Below are 13,918 nucleotides of genomic sequence, written 5' to 3'. Positions count from 1 at the left end.
ATACTTCATTTAAAACTGTAATCACTGTTCTTCTATTATCTTATAAAAGAACTGTAGAAAAGATCTATTGAAATCACTTAATATTTCTGATAGAATCTAGCAAGATGTAGTAATTAACTTCACTGTCAATCTATCTAAAAGTAAGAATTATAGAAACATTCTGATCATTGTGAATTAACTGAGTAAAGATGTAATATTGAAATCTTATAATAAGATGAATACTGAATAAGTCACTGAAGCTTTTCTATGAAGCTCATTCTATTAAATATATAAATTGCTGAGATCTATAGTATCAGATCAGAGTCATCAATTTGTGAGTACTCTCTGAACAAGAATCTGTCAAGTTCTCAAGATTATATGCTATCTATCAACTGTCTATCACTCTGAGACTGATAATGTATCAGAACAGACAATTCAGACTGTGAAGAATTATCTCTATAAGTTCTATAATCACTTATAAGATGATTAACATGATCTTCTTCTACACACAGAGATCACTATCAACAGTCAAGATGTCATTTCAACAGATATAAGCTCATTCTTTCTTATACACAGATATTATATAAAAGTGTTGAATCTTCTAGAGATCACACAGTTCATATCAGACTCTCACAGTTCAATTCAGATCACTGATAATATAGTAATAAAGCTCTGAGATGTCTGTGATTGAGCAGAGATCTCTATGACAACTGTAAAACAAGATCAAGAGAATCAAATTAATGTTCACTGAGATCTTATTAAACAATATAAGATAGAAGATCTGATATAATTGAATCTTAAGAACATACAAATCACACATTCATCTTATATACTAGATTATCATCATATCAAGTATAAAGTAATAGAAGTTCTAGATAGTTATAACTATCATCTTGACACATCATCAGAAATTCATAATGTATTTCACATAAGCTTGCTCTGCTGTGCTGTCATCAATCTGTTCTCTTCTCAACTAACTTCTGACTGACAGTTATCAGGCATTATAGAAGAAGATAATAAGCTTGAGTGAGAGATTGAGAATATTCTTGATAAGAGACTCTGTGACTGTGACCAGCAATATCTTGTGAAATAAGTCAGCTATAATTAATCAACCTGAACTCTGAGTTCTGCATTATCTGAAACAGCAGTCCTTGACTGATAAGAACTGCTTCTGAAAGAGAGGACTAATGTGACGGGCTGCATCTGATCAATCATATAGACTATTTCATTACACTTCACAGATTTCAATCACTTCATTCTTGAACATGTATACTCTGATTCTCAGTCATTCTCAATCACTGATTCTCAGCTGCTACAAACGCGTGTATATTCTTCCATCTCAAAGCTTCACTGTGTATGTCATCACATACATGTATAAATATTCATCTCAATCACTGATTCTCATACTTTCTCTTTCTTTCCTTCTCTAACATTTTTATCTTTGTTATATAAGACCTATCAATATTATACTGATCTATTCAGCGTAGACCTCTTATATAAAGACTATTATAACTGTGACTTTATAACAGTGCAGTAATTCAACTTATTATATTAATAAGATAATGAGAATTCTTCTGATTTCAATATAAGATTTAAAGAATATTAAGAGAAATTAACTGATGATTTGAATTAATTAAAAATATAACTTTATCTTGTGAAGCTGACTTATAAGATACAGACAATGATATCACAGTATCAGAGTTCATTAATTAATTATACTGAGTTTATTAATCTAGCTTTTCAGATCTATTTGAATAATCAATTCTCTGAGAAAAAGATTAATAAGACTTCTTTTAAATAATTAATAATAGAATCTAAACAGCACTGTGACAGCTTCAATGTAAAGAAAGTAAAGAAGAATTTCAAGTATTCTAATTCTTTACTCACTGTGAAGAAATATTAAAAAAGATTTGATAAAGATCTCTGTTTCAACTGTAAAGCTGATAATTATTAGACTGGCCGCCAGAATCATGAATTTTACATTTAGTCTCATTTGGTCTGATCTCATACATTTCTTGGCGTGAATCCCGCTGGGACTGGCTATCAAAAAAACATGTAAAGTGACTATATATCAGATCTTAAAATGGAACCATGACTTGAAAAAAATGAGAAAGTGGTCTTATTTGGTCTCATTTAGTCTCATTCTTGGCATAAAGTTACTATTTTTAGACATTTTAAGGTTTTTTTTAGACTATTTTTAATTTTTTAAAAAGTAACGCTTTTTGGTAATACTCAAATGAGATTTAAAGTCATTTAAAGCAATAAAAATAATTTAAATTGAGAAGTGGAAATCATGGTCCTATTTGAAAAATGTGACAAGAGTAGACAGTAAGTCTCACTGAGACAGTATGAGACTACTATCTAATGTTAAAACCGTGTAATGGAATCAGTCGAATTGGTAATGAGACTATCAAAAAATCTGATCCTGGTCTCAGACACGGTCACACGGTCAGTCTAATAATTATTATATCAGTGATTATAAGAAGCTGAAGAAGAGAAGAAATTGAGAAGATATCTTCTCAAAGTTAACTTCTCTTCTGATAAATGTATCTGTGAAAGATAAAGAAGAGAAAGAAATAAAGAATTGATAATTCTTATATCTCTGAGTTTATATTATAATTATAATACATACTCTGAATAAGAAGATATCAGTGAGATGTCTACTCAACTCTAGAGTGAATATCAACTTCATATTCTATTTCTTTTCTTTAATAAAGAATTGAAAGAAGATAGATCTGTCAGACTATATGAAATTTACTGATGAAATGAAATATCACTGTTTTAACATAATTCAAGTGAAGTGTGTAATCACAGACTTAGAAGAAATCTTCAAGAAGAACAGTCTGCTTCTTTATACAGTTAATATTATAGATAAGAATATCATTCTAGATCTTTTATAATTAAGAGAAAACAATTCTCTCATTAACTGAGTTACTCAGATATGACAGTACTATCTCACTAATAAAGAGATAGTAATAGAGAAATCTGAAGAGTTTCATTGAAAGAATCTTGAGAAAAAGATAGAGTCAATATACTATGTAGCAGATGATTGAGACTTGAAGGTAGATGAAGAAGTTATTATTCTCACTGTAAAATTAGCAGCAGTATCTGTCATTGAAGATAGATATACATAATATCTCTTTACAGATTATAAGAATATCTTTTCAGAAAGAGAAATAGTGAAGTTTTCTGATATCAAGATATAATATAAGATTTGTCTTAAAGATGATGTAACAGCACTGTACAGATCTCTTTACAACTTATCTATAAAGAAATTGAATATTCTGTGTAAATATCTTAAAGAAGTGCAATTAAAGAACTGAATATACTTATCAAAGAGTTCAGCAGAGACATCTATACTCTTTATACTTAAGAAGAATGATAGACTATATCTATGTGTAGACTACAGAGATCTTAATAAGATGATAGTTAAGAATTACTATTCATTACTATTGATTAATAAGATAATTGATTAATTATCTAAAGTAAAGATATTCTCAAAGATTGATATACAGAATATCTATCATAGAATCAGAGTTAATGAAGATGATATTTGAAAAACAGCTTTTTATATCAAGTACAGCAATTTTAAATATCTTATTTTATCTTTTAATCTTTGTAATGCTTCAGTCATCTTTCAGATCTATATAAATAAGATACTGTGAGATCTTATCAATGTTATTATTATTATTATTATTATTATTATTATTATTATTATTATTATTATTATTATTCTTCCATTATACTCATATGCAAGCGGAGCTTATGATGAGTTCTTGCGTGATGTTAAATACAGGTCAAGTGTTGGTTATACAGGAGGAAATACAGGTGTTGAGACCACGCCAAGATAACAAGAACATAGGAAAATACAAAGGAGTGACAATTAGATACATGCGATAATAACTTCCCAGCCCAGGAACATAGAGCGATTCATTGAAGCGATTTGTACATCTCTGTATTTATTAGGAACCTGAGGTGCTTGAGTTCCGGATTTAATGTATCCCCTGCGGGTTTCGAACCCACGCGCCTTGGTTTCCCACGCCAAGGCGCTACCGGGTGGCCGCATTAACCATTCGGCCACCGGGGCATCTTATCAATGTCTTCTGCATAGTATATCTGAATAACATTCTAGTCTTCTCAAAATCAGAGAAAGAACATGATACTCATATTTAAAAAGTATTAAGTCACTTGAGACAGTATCAACTCTATGTAAACACTGAAAAATACTTATTCTACATACAGAAGATTGATTTCTTAGATTATATTATTGAGATAAATAACATTTCAATGAACAGAAGTTAGATCTTTATCATTGAGAACTGACTGACATTGTAGATATATCATGAGATGCAGATATTTCTAGAATTTATGAATTTCTATAGATGATTCATCTATACATATTCACAGATTACTGTCTCTCTTATAGATCTATTAAAGAGAAGTATAAAAGATAGAAAAACAGAACTGTTTACTCTTACTTAAGATACTATACAGATATTTACTGAATTGAAACAAGCTTTTACAGATATTACAATACTGAATCACTTTAATTCTGACTTACTCAGTCAGTGTGAGACTGATATATTCAGAAATGAGATCTGTGAAATCTTTTCACAGTTAATACTGAAGATCTTTCAATATTGAAAGAATCAGAGAATAATCATCTTTAAGAATACAGATAATGAATTGTCTGTGAGAGAAGGCTTTTTCACAGAGTCTATAAGATATTATAAATAAAGATCAGTGACCTTCTTCTTCAAGAAGTTATCACTTATATAGAGAAGATATAATACTCATGATCAGAAGATATTAGTAATTATTAAATTCTTTAAAATCTGATAATATTATCTTCAGAGTAGTAAGTACTCAGTGTAAGTTCTCACTAATTATACAAATCTGTGTTATTTCTTGATAATAAAGAGCTTGACAGAATGTCAAGTCAGATAAGTGAAGCTGCTTTTGAAGTATAATTTCTATATCTGATATTATTCAGATTAGTTTAATTCTGCTGATATATTATCTAGATAACCTAATTATAATATTATTAATATGAAGAAGAATTCTATAAAAGAATCTCTGTTATCACTGTAGAAGAAGCTGACTGTAGAGAGTTAAAATTCTTTAAAGCTTAGAAATAATGCTGATAAGACAGCTGTGTAACTCTGTGATTCAAAGATTGCTTGAGCCAGCGTATAATTACAGGCGTACGCCGGCTTCTTATATATTGTAATATCATATGCTAAATTAATTAGTGGCTGCTATGACCTCTTTACACTTGTAAGTAAGTTCAGAAGTGACTGCATTATTATCTGACAGTTGTACATTCTTCTGAATCACATCCTCTCTCACCAGATTCAGTCATGCTTATATGACTATGATGTCTGCTCTAGCTTCATGTGAATTAGCATGTCACTAGTGTTCGCGATTATGTGATCTATTTCTGATTTGACTAGTGTTTCATATACATTCTTATAAAGAAACTTTCACTATATTATATTACTTATTCATCAACTTTTCTCATTCTTCAATCATCTTCTTCATTATCATCATCATTGAATGCTATTATCATTTTATCTCAGATTACTACCTCTTCTTCTGTTTAACACCTTCTATCTGTTTATCTATTACATTGTACACATTTCTAGTGATGATCTCTTGTTTTCATAACAAGTGTTCTTATAGTGCTCATATTGAGCAGTTTGTTAGCAGTAAGTGTAATGTGTTATGAAATGTAATCAGAACTTGTTTATCTTCTAACAATTATCAGAACATACTATCATGAATGACACATCTTCTTCATCTTCTTATATACTCTTGACTGTTTTCTTCTCAGCAGGTTTCTGATTGTGTTTTCTGACATAATTTTATATAAACACAGATGCTGATATATTGTTTTTATTTATATAGAATCTTTATATATTGACAGATCTGCATCTGCTAATGATAGTGAACTTAATATTGAATCATTGATTGAGAACTTAAAAAACATAATAATGAAGAAATTGTCTGTATTATATATGACTGAGTCTTCTGTATCTCTCTCTGTTCTCTCTGTTTCTTTCTCTGCTACTCTCTCTCAATCTTCTACATCTGTCTCTGTGTCTGATTCTTCTACTTCTGCTATCTCTGTTTCTGTAACTCTCACTTCTACTACTTCTGGTTTTACTGTCTCTGCTTTTGTTATCAGCTCTTCCTATTTCAAGAAGATGTTATATAGACTTAATAAATCATGTTTCTCAGTATATACACTCTCACTCTTCTTACTGACTCTCAGAATAATTTATTATATGAAGACTGTGTATAACATGACTATCTGAAGCTTGATCACAGATACTGATTATTATGTTTATTTTAAATATTTATAATAAGATAATTATTTATTTATATCAGAGAATCACTCTCTCTCTTAACAGTGTTAAGATTGTAAGTCTTTTTCTTTTTCATCTTTTCTTTCTAATACTGATTTTTCTGTTCTTAGAGAAAATTGTTATGAGTTTTACTATACATGAAGTTGTGATATTCACAGATATTAAGAAGCTTTTTACAACTGTAAAGTTCAATATTATGAAGATATCTGCTCTGATAAATTTCTTTGAGATGATAGATCTGTATCAGTCTATTCTCTGATGTCTATCATCTGACTTTGTAGTGCAGGCAAAAGATATCTGTGTTTTTAAGAATGAGAATTTGAATATTGTACTCTTTTACACCTGCAGGTGTGAGACTTATACATCTTGTCTGAGATGTTATCATGAAAATGAGCTATTCACATGCTGTGTTCTGCTTTCTGCATTTTCTCATGTCTCTCTCTCTCTTTCTGAGAAGCCTCATGTGTGTTATAATTATATGTACAACTCTAAGATCAGTGAGTGTTTGTTTAATAACTATTTTCATCTCTGATTTTGTGATTTTTGTACACTAATAATAATTCTTAGTTGCTTCAGTGTCAGAGGTCATTCTAATTGAAGATAATAATACTGCTGAGACTACTCTCTCTTATTCTCAAGCTTCTTTCATCACTTTCTCTCTCTTCTCTGTGAGGAAGATTGTGTATATATCAGATTGTAAGTGTTTAACTCTGAGTGACTTCTGCTGTTATTTATTCAGTTCTGTGTCTTCTTCTTCTTCTATTTCTTCTATCTCTGTTCTTTCTGCTCTGACTTCTGATTCTGTAAGTTTCATACTCTTCTTCAATTTCTCTACATATACATGTATGCATTTCTATATTGACATTCCAGTCAATCTTGTGATAAATGACATTAATGTCATATACAGAGTGATAGAGAAATCAGAGATATGTATAGTATTATTATAAGAGTGACTTACAGCTCTTGAATTTCTTGTAAATCTTGAGTTTTGAGATTTTCTTTGTTTTTGATGTTTTTCAGGTGATATGATGTTGAAAATAGATTAAATATATGACATATGAAAATGAATAAGATATATATGATAATATTTATCTTTTACAGCTGACTCTTATAATTGATGATCAATTCATTATTTCTTTTCTTTTCTTACACTTTTTCTTTATCTGCTAGTCACTACTCTTACACAATCTCTATATAATACAGTGTTCAGTGACTAGATTTGACAGCTTTCATCTTTTATGATTCTGTTTTATGCATTATACTGTCTCTCTTTGTCTGCTCAGACTACTACAGTGAATAGCTTATTAAAACTAATCTTGTCTGATCTCTGAGTGTCTTCAGAGATTGAGATGACTTGATCTTATATATTCACAGATGTTTCAGATAGTTTGTTCTCTGTGATCTCTGTGATTGAACTGATATAAACAGTTAAATTCAACTCTGAATCTCTTTTTCTTCTATAATCTGACTCATGTGCAAGTCTGTCACTTTGAGACTACTCTTTATCATATTACATCTGCTGTCTGCAGCACATTATTATATAATCAGCTACAGTCTCATCACTTATTAAAGTGTGATATTTATCTGATTTCTTCATTTCTTCTCATTCTTTTCTTATAATTATGAAAAGATTGAAATAAGTAAGATCATCTGATTCATAAGTGTCTATGATTTCTCTTACTTTGTGAGGCTTTTCAATTGTAAGCTTCTTCTTTTTTCAATGCTGATAATAGTGCTGCAGATGATTATAATCTGCTTGAGTCTTATATCTTTGCTTTTATAAGTTATGAATTATTTATTAAGTTATATAAGATCTGTCCCTCTGATTCTTTCAATGTGTATATTCTCAGAGAATGTGATTTGAGTATTTTATATGACTCAAATCACCTAGATTGAAACTTCTCAGAACTCTCATTATATATGAGAATTTATGTTCTTATCTTGAGACTTGATTTCTTAACTAGTGAGTCTTGTATTCTTTTTAATTGAATTGCTCAGTTCAGAAGTAACTTGTTAGTTTTTATGTGTGTGTGACTGATCTCTTTCAATCTTGATTCTGTGTCTGTAACTGCTGTTTTCTTTCTCATCTTTTTCAAAGTATTCTTCAGAATGCACGGATGTAATTCATATAACAGATAGAATGATGAACACTTGAAGACTGCATACTACTGAATTTGTGTGACTAATAGTGTCTGACTGAGATATTCATCTCATAATCTCATAGACTTGCTTACTAGATATTTCATCAGCATGTTATCTAAGATTTCATTTAAGTATTTCATCTTTCTGTTCATCTGTGAATGATATGATATTGTTCTACAATATCTTGTCTGTAACTGATTCATGAAATATCTCACTACTTCTTCTATGAGATTTGCACTGTTATCAGTTAGAATCTCACACAGTATTTCATAGTTAATATAGATTTCATCATGTAGAAACTTTATCATCATCTTCTTTATTATCTCTGAAACTGCTTTTATAACTGATCAGTCAGTAGTGTAATCAATAGCAGTGATTATTCATTGATTTTCATTTAATATTCACAGTAATATGTCTATGAGGTTCATCTCTCATTATTTGAATAATTGTATTATACACTTCATCTGATGTTGTACTTTCTCATATTCTAACTCTTTCTTAGATTCTTTTATAATCTGATAATTCAGACACTCATGAGTGTATGTCTGAATGTTCTCAGTCATGTTTGATCAGTATGCTCTTGATTTAAGTATGCTTATAAGTTCAGAACTTTCTAAGTGACTGAATTTCTTGTGCATGTGAGCTATCAGGTTGTGTCTAAATGAAGATTCTAGATAGAGAGCTTCTGCATATTCTAGATTGTGATAAAGCATAATATTATTTTTCAATTTTCTCAGCTTGAAGTTTGAAAGCATCTCTTCTACTACTCTTATGAGATGCTTGTTATCTGACATCTTGTCATTCTTCAAGTGAGAGATTATGATGTTCACTTATTCTGATTTCTTGCACTCTTTCAGTGCATTTAATATGAACTTCTCTTATGCCTGGTTTACAGAATTCTCATTCATGAAATTGAGTCTGTGACTGATTGTATCAGGCATCACAGTGTCTGATCTCTTTCAGTATTTGATATGAAGATTGTATGCTTGAAACTCTGAGATTCAATGTACTAAGTGTTTGAAAGGTTTTGTTATTGATTGTAGATAGATGAGGCTTTTATGATTCATAATCACTATTATTGTATGCTTGTTATCAATATATCTATTTCATAATATCAGTGTGTGCTTGATTGCTAGCAATTTCTTTTCATACACTGAGTAATTAAGCTCAGCGCCTGATAGTTTTCTATCATTGTATATCACTGAGTGCAGCTTGCTGTTCTTGCTCATCTGTAGAAGAGTGTCTCTGATAGCTCATTCAGATATGTCTGTCTTGATGTAGAAAGGTTTATCATGATCTGATTGAATAAGCACTGAGAATGTTGTTACATGTTCTCTCAGTGTGAGAAAAGCCTCTTCATATACAGCATTTTAGATGATTGAATGAAACTTCTTCTTTTACAGATTTATATCTGTTTCTCTTAAGAGATCTGAGAGTGATGCAGATATTTGTATAAAATTCTTGATAAATCTGTGATAATAGAAGATCAATCTGAGAAACTGTTGTATATAATGTATGTTTCTCAGCTGTGATCAATTCACTATAATATTCAATTTCTCTGAGATAAGATATATACAGTCATCACTCACTACATATTCTATAAACTTCAACTCTTTCATTTCAAACACACACTTTGTTAATTTGATGTAGAGCTTATACTCTGTCAGAGTTGTAAGCACTTTATCAAGATGCTTCAGATATTTATTATATGAGTTTGAAAAGACTAGAATATTATTGAGATATATGAGATATAAGGTTTTATTCTGTTTATGAAGAATTATATTCATCATTGTTTAAAAGATGACAGATGCATTTATCAGACTGAATGATATTATCAGAAATTCAAACTTCTCTCATTGTATATTAAATGCAGTTCACAGAACTGATAGTTTGTCTATACAGATCTGTCAGTATTCTGAGAGAAGATTGATCTTTGATAGATATTGAGTGTTTTCAACTATATTTAACTGTTGTTGAATTCATGATAATGAATATTTATTCTTGATTGTAAGCTTGTTGAGTGCTTAATAATCAATACATATCTATTACTTCTCATCTGTCTTTTTTATGAATAGGACTGAAAAGCCTCACATGCTTGATAAGAGTTGTATGAGATCATGTTCTAGAAGGTCTGTGATCTGATGCTTCTGTTCTTTGAGATGTGTTTATGACAGAGAATATGCATTCTGATTGACTGGTTTTATATTCTCTGTGTCAATCTCATATATGAATTCTTGTTCTGATGATAATTTCAGTGAAAGATCTATTTAAAAGATCTTCTCATACTTCTTCAGAAGCTTCTTCATACACTTGTCCTTCTGTATATTCTTTATCTTGATTTTCTTCACTTCTAAGTTCTGTATGACATACAGAATGCTTTTGAATGAGGTCTTGTAAATCATTCTCTTTGCTTATTGATGTGTAAGCAGATTTAACCCTTCTATATCAGAGATGTGAAATGTTCTTCTCATATCAGTTAATAGAATTGTATGAACTGTTCTCTTTCTATTGATTAACTGCATATAACATGTACACTATTAAATCTGCGAATTGAACCTTTGAAATCAATCAAGTCTGAGAATAAGGTTGTATTTCATGTTCTGCAGCTCTCATGCTCAAATATAGCAAGATCATTCTCTGAAGTGCAAGGAAACTCTTACTCTTGTGAGTAATATCAAATATCAGTTATCAGATAATCTTATATATCAGAGATTCTTCACTCAGTGAATCTCTTTCAGTCTTTGAATTATATGATTATCAATATATTGTGTAGAAGCTTCTGTGTCTGCTAACACTTTTACAGTCATCTCTCAATTCTTATTCAAGTGCTTCTTATACATTAACATTTCAGGTCTCAAGACATTGAGGTGAGTATTCACTTCCTCCTTACCCGCATCTCAGTCAGAAGCCTGCTTTCTCTTGATATTTGCAGAATTCAGAGAATCATCTAACATGAGCATCTCTTTCACTTTGAAGACTTTTTATAGAATATCATTATATCAGTGAGTGTCTCTGAGCTCACTGATTCTGCTAGTTTTTTAACTCTCTTGCTTCTCTTGACTGTGCATACTGAGTGCAATCTTTTGCATCATGATTTTGATGTCTGCAGTTGAAGTAAGCTTGATGCTTGTGACATCAAGGTTTTCACTCAGAGGATTTCTTTTTTGAGAAATTCAGTACTTTAGTGATGGCATTCAGAGAATGAAGATCTGTAAACAGAAAGATGTTAAAAGCTCTTCATTCAACACAAGATAGTGTAAGCTGAAGTGTATGAAGTATGATATAAGATTGCTCATTTATCTACACTCAGTGAAGTATTTGTAATACTTGTCTTATGTGTTCACTTTCTCAAAGTTGTGCAAGATTCATTTGGAAAACTCATTTCATATTTATGAGAATGAATATTGCTCTGAGTCTGTGAGATTCATCTTTTCATCAGTCATTTATAATGACTTCACTTTTCTATATAGAAATGCAGCAGATCTTAAGACTTGTTGAAATTCTGTTAACTATCTGTCTGTGAGTTCATGTTTAATCTGATAATATAATTGCATCTGACTTAGCCAGCTGATTGCAGCATTATTTTTTCAGTTACTATTGAAACTTGATAACTTCAGCAGATCTTCTGACTTGATGTATCTTATACTTGAATTCTTATTCTGCACAGTGATCTCTGATAATGTGTATACTTCTGAAGAGGTTGTGAATAATTGTGATGAGATCTTCAGATTCAGTGTAGTTATCTGTCTGTGTAAATGTTCAATCTTCTGCTGCAGGTCTAAGATCTGGTTTTCTCTATTCTTATTGATGATGATGATTGCATCAGTGAAGCTCTTCATAGTGAATGCTTGATCTGCAGTGAATGTCAATTATTGTTTGACTTCTGTCTCAGTCTGTCACTGTATATACAAGGCCTTAATCTTGTTTAGAATTCTTGTATGTATATGAAGCTTTGATTCTGATTCAGTGATTTCAGCTGCTTTTCTTACTGCTTTAGATAAACTCTCTGAGAGGTTCTGCATATCTTTCAGTTCAGATAGCAGAGAAGTGTATTATTTATATTGACTAGAAAAGATATTCATTTCAGTGATTTTCTTATTAATCATATAATGTCTATTATTATATTACTGTATTGTTATATCACTATATCATTATATTATTTCTGTTGTCATTGTACAACTCTGATGATGATCATTTCTCTCTTTTATTTCTTTAAGTGAAGAGCAGTCTTCTTTGAATCTGATTCACTGCTTTCATTTCTTTTCTCACATCTCATCTGTTTGCATATGTGACATTCATCTGAGTGTGAAGTTTTTCTCTAATAAGTGAAGCAGTATCAATTGAATGCTCTTCTGCTCACTGCTCTTTATATGCTATCTTTTGAGATGTTCTAGAATCACACTGACATGATAACTATAAATTGCTTTGTAGATGAAATTATCATGCTCTGAAGAAGCCTGTGCTTCTTACTAGTTTTTAGACATACTATCAGATGTGATTCAAAGATTGCTTGAGTCAGTGTATGATTACAGGTGTATACCAGCTTCTTATATATTGTAATATTATACACTAAATTAATTAGTGACTGCTATGACCCCTTTACACTTGTAAGCAAGTTCAGAAGCGGCCGCGTTATTATCCGACGGTCGTATGTTCTTCCGAATCATAACTCAGTAAAGAAGGTGAAAGAAAACTCAGATCTCTGCAGAGAACTGACACTGAAGATTATGAGCTTCTTATATTATATCTTACAATCATTGAATTGATAAAGAATAAAACAGTCTATAATCTTTCAATCTGACTACTTTTAAAATTCATTGATAAGTTATAGAAGAGAGATATCTCTACTACAGCTTAAATTCAGAAGTTGAAGAAGAAAGAATTCAGTTTAAACTTGAAAGAAATAGACTCTGAGCAGGACAGTGCTGCTAAGAAATCAAGTTACTGATAATTAAAAGAATATAAACTTCTACTGCTGAATAATTCAGTCTTCATCTCTTATAGTAGAGCAGTGTATCAGAAGTTATTGAGAATTCATTATAATAATTCTTATACAGAGCACTTCAGATTAGAGAAGACTGAGAAGCTTCTAAAATATAAATATATTTAAGACAAGCTCTGAGCAGATATCAAAGAGTTTATTAAGACTTATAATATCTATCAAAGAATAAAGATTCTGTGATATAAGTAATACAGTGAGTTAATATCACTGCCTGTTTTAAAGAGCTCATGATAGAATCTATTGATGAATTTCATAGTTAATCTGCTGAAGTTAATAAGAGTTAAAGAATATAACTCAATTTTGATCATTGTTAACTGCTTTATAAAGATGATCAGATATATCTCTACTTATAAAAATATTAAAGTCTCTGAATTGACTGATCTGTTTTTAAATATCATCATTTATAATTACAGAGCTTTGAAATTGT

The 13,918-nt window shown here is 30.4% G+C and overlaps 1 protein-coding gene and 1 pseudogene across 2 annotated transcripts; both read right to left on the bottom strand.

Annotated features, from left to right (window-relative positions):
* Positions 1–3,977: 3,977 nt before the first annotated feature.
* BDBG_17274 lies at positions 3,978–4,066 on the bottom strand (annotated as a pseudogene). The gene has a single exon. The product of its transcript is annotated as a tRNA-OTHER (tRNA).
* An 8,010-nt stretch (positions 4,067–12,076) lies between these two features.
* BDBG_17273 (uncharacterized protein) lies at positions 12,077–12,328 on the bottom strand (the record flags this gene model as incomplete). Its single annotated transcript, XM_031725031.1, has 1 exon — positions 12,077–12,328. One exon carries the CDS (start codon positions 12,326–12,328, stop codon positions 12,077–12,079), a length of 252 nt encoding a protein of 83 aa, XP_031579028.1.
* Between the last annotated feature and the right edge of the window lie 1,590 nt (positions 12,329–13,918).

The sequence above is a fragment of the Blastomyces gilchristii genome (assembly GCF_000003855.2).
Source record: "Blastomyces gilchristii SLH14081 genomic scaffold supercont1.11, whole genome shotgun sequence".
Taxonomy (NCBI): Eukaryota; Fungi; Ascomycota; class Eurotiomycetes; order Onygenales; family Ajellomycetaceae; genus Blastomyces; species Blastomyces gilchristii.
This window is presented reverse-complemented; position numbering and strand designations above follow the sequence as displayed.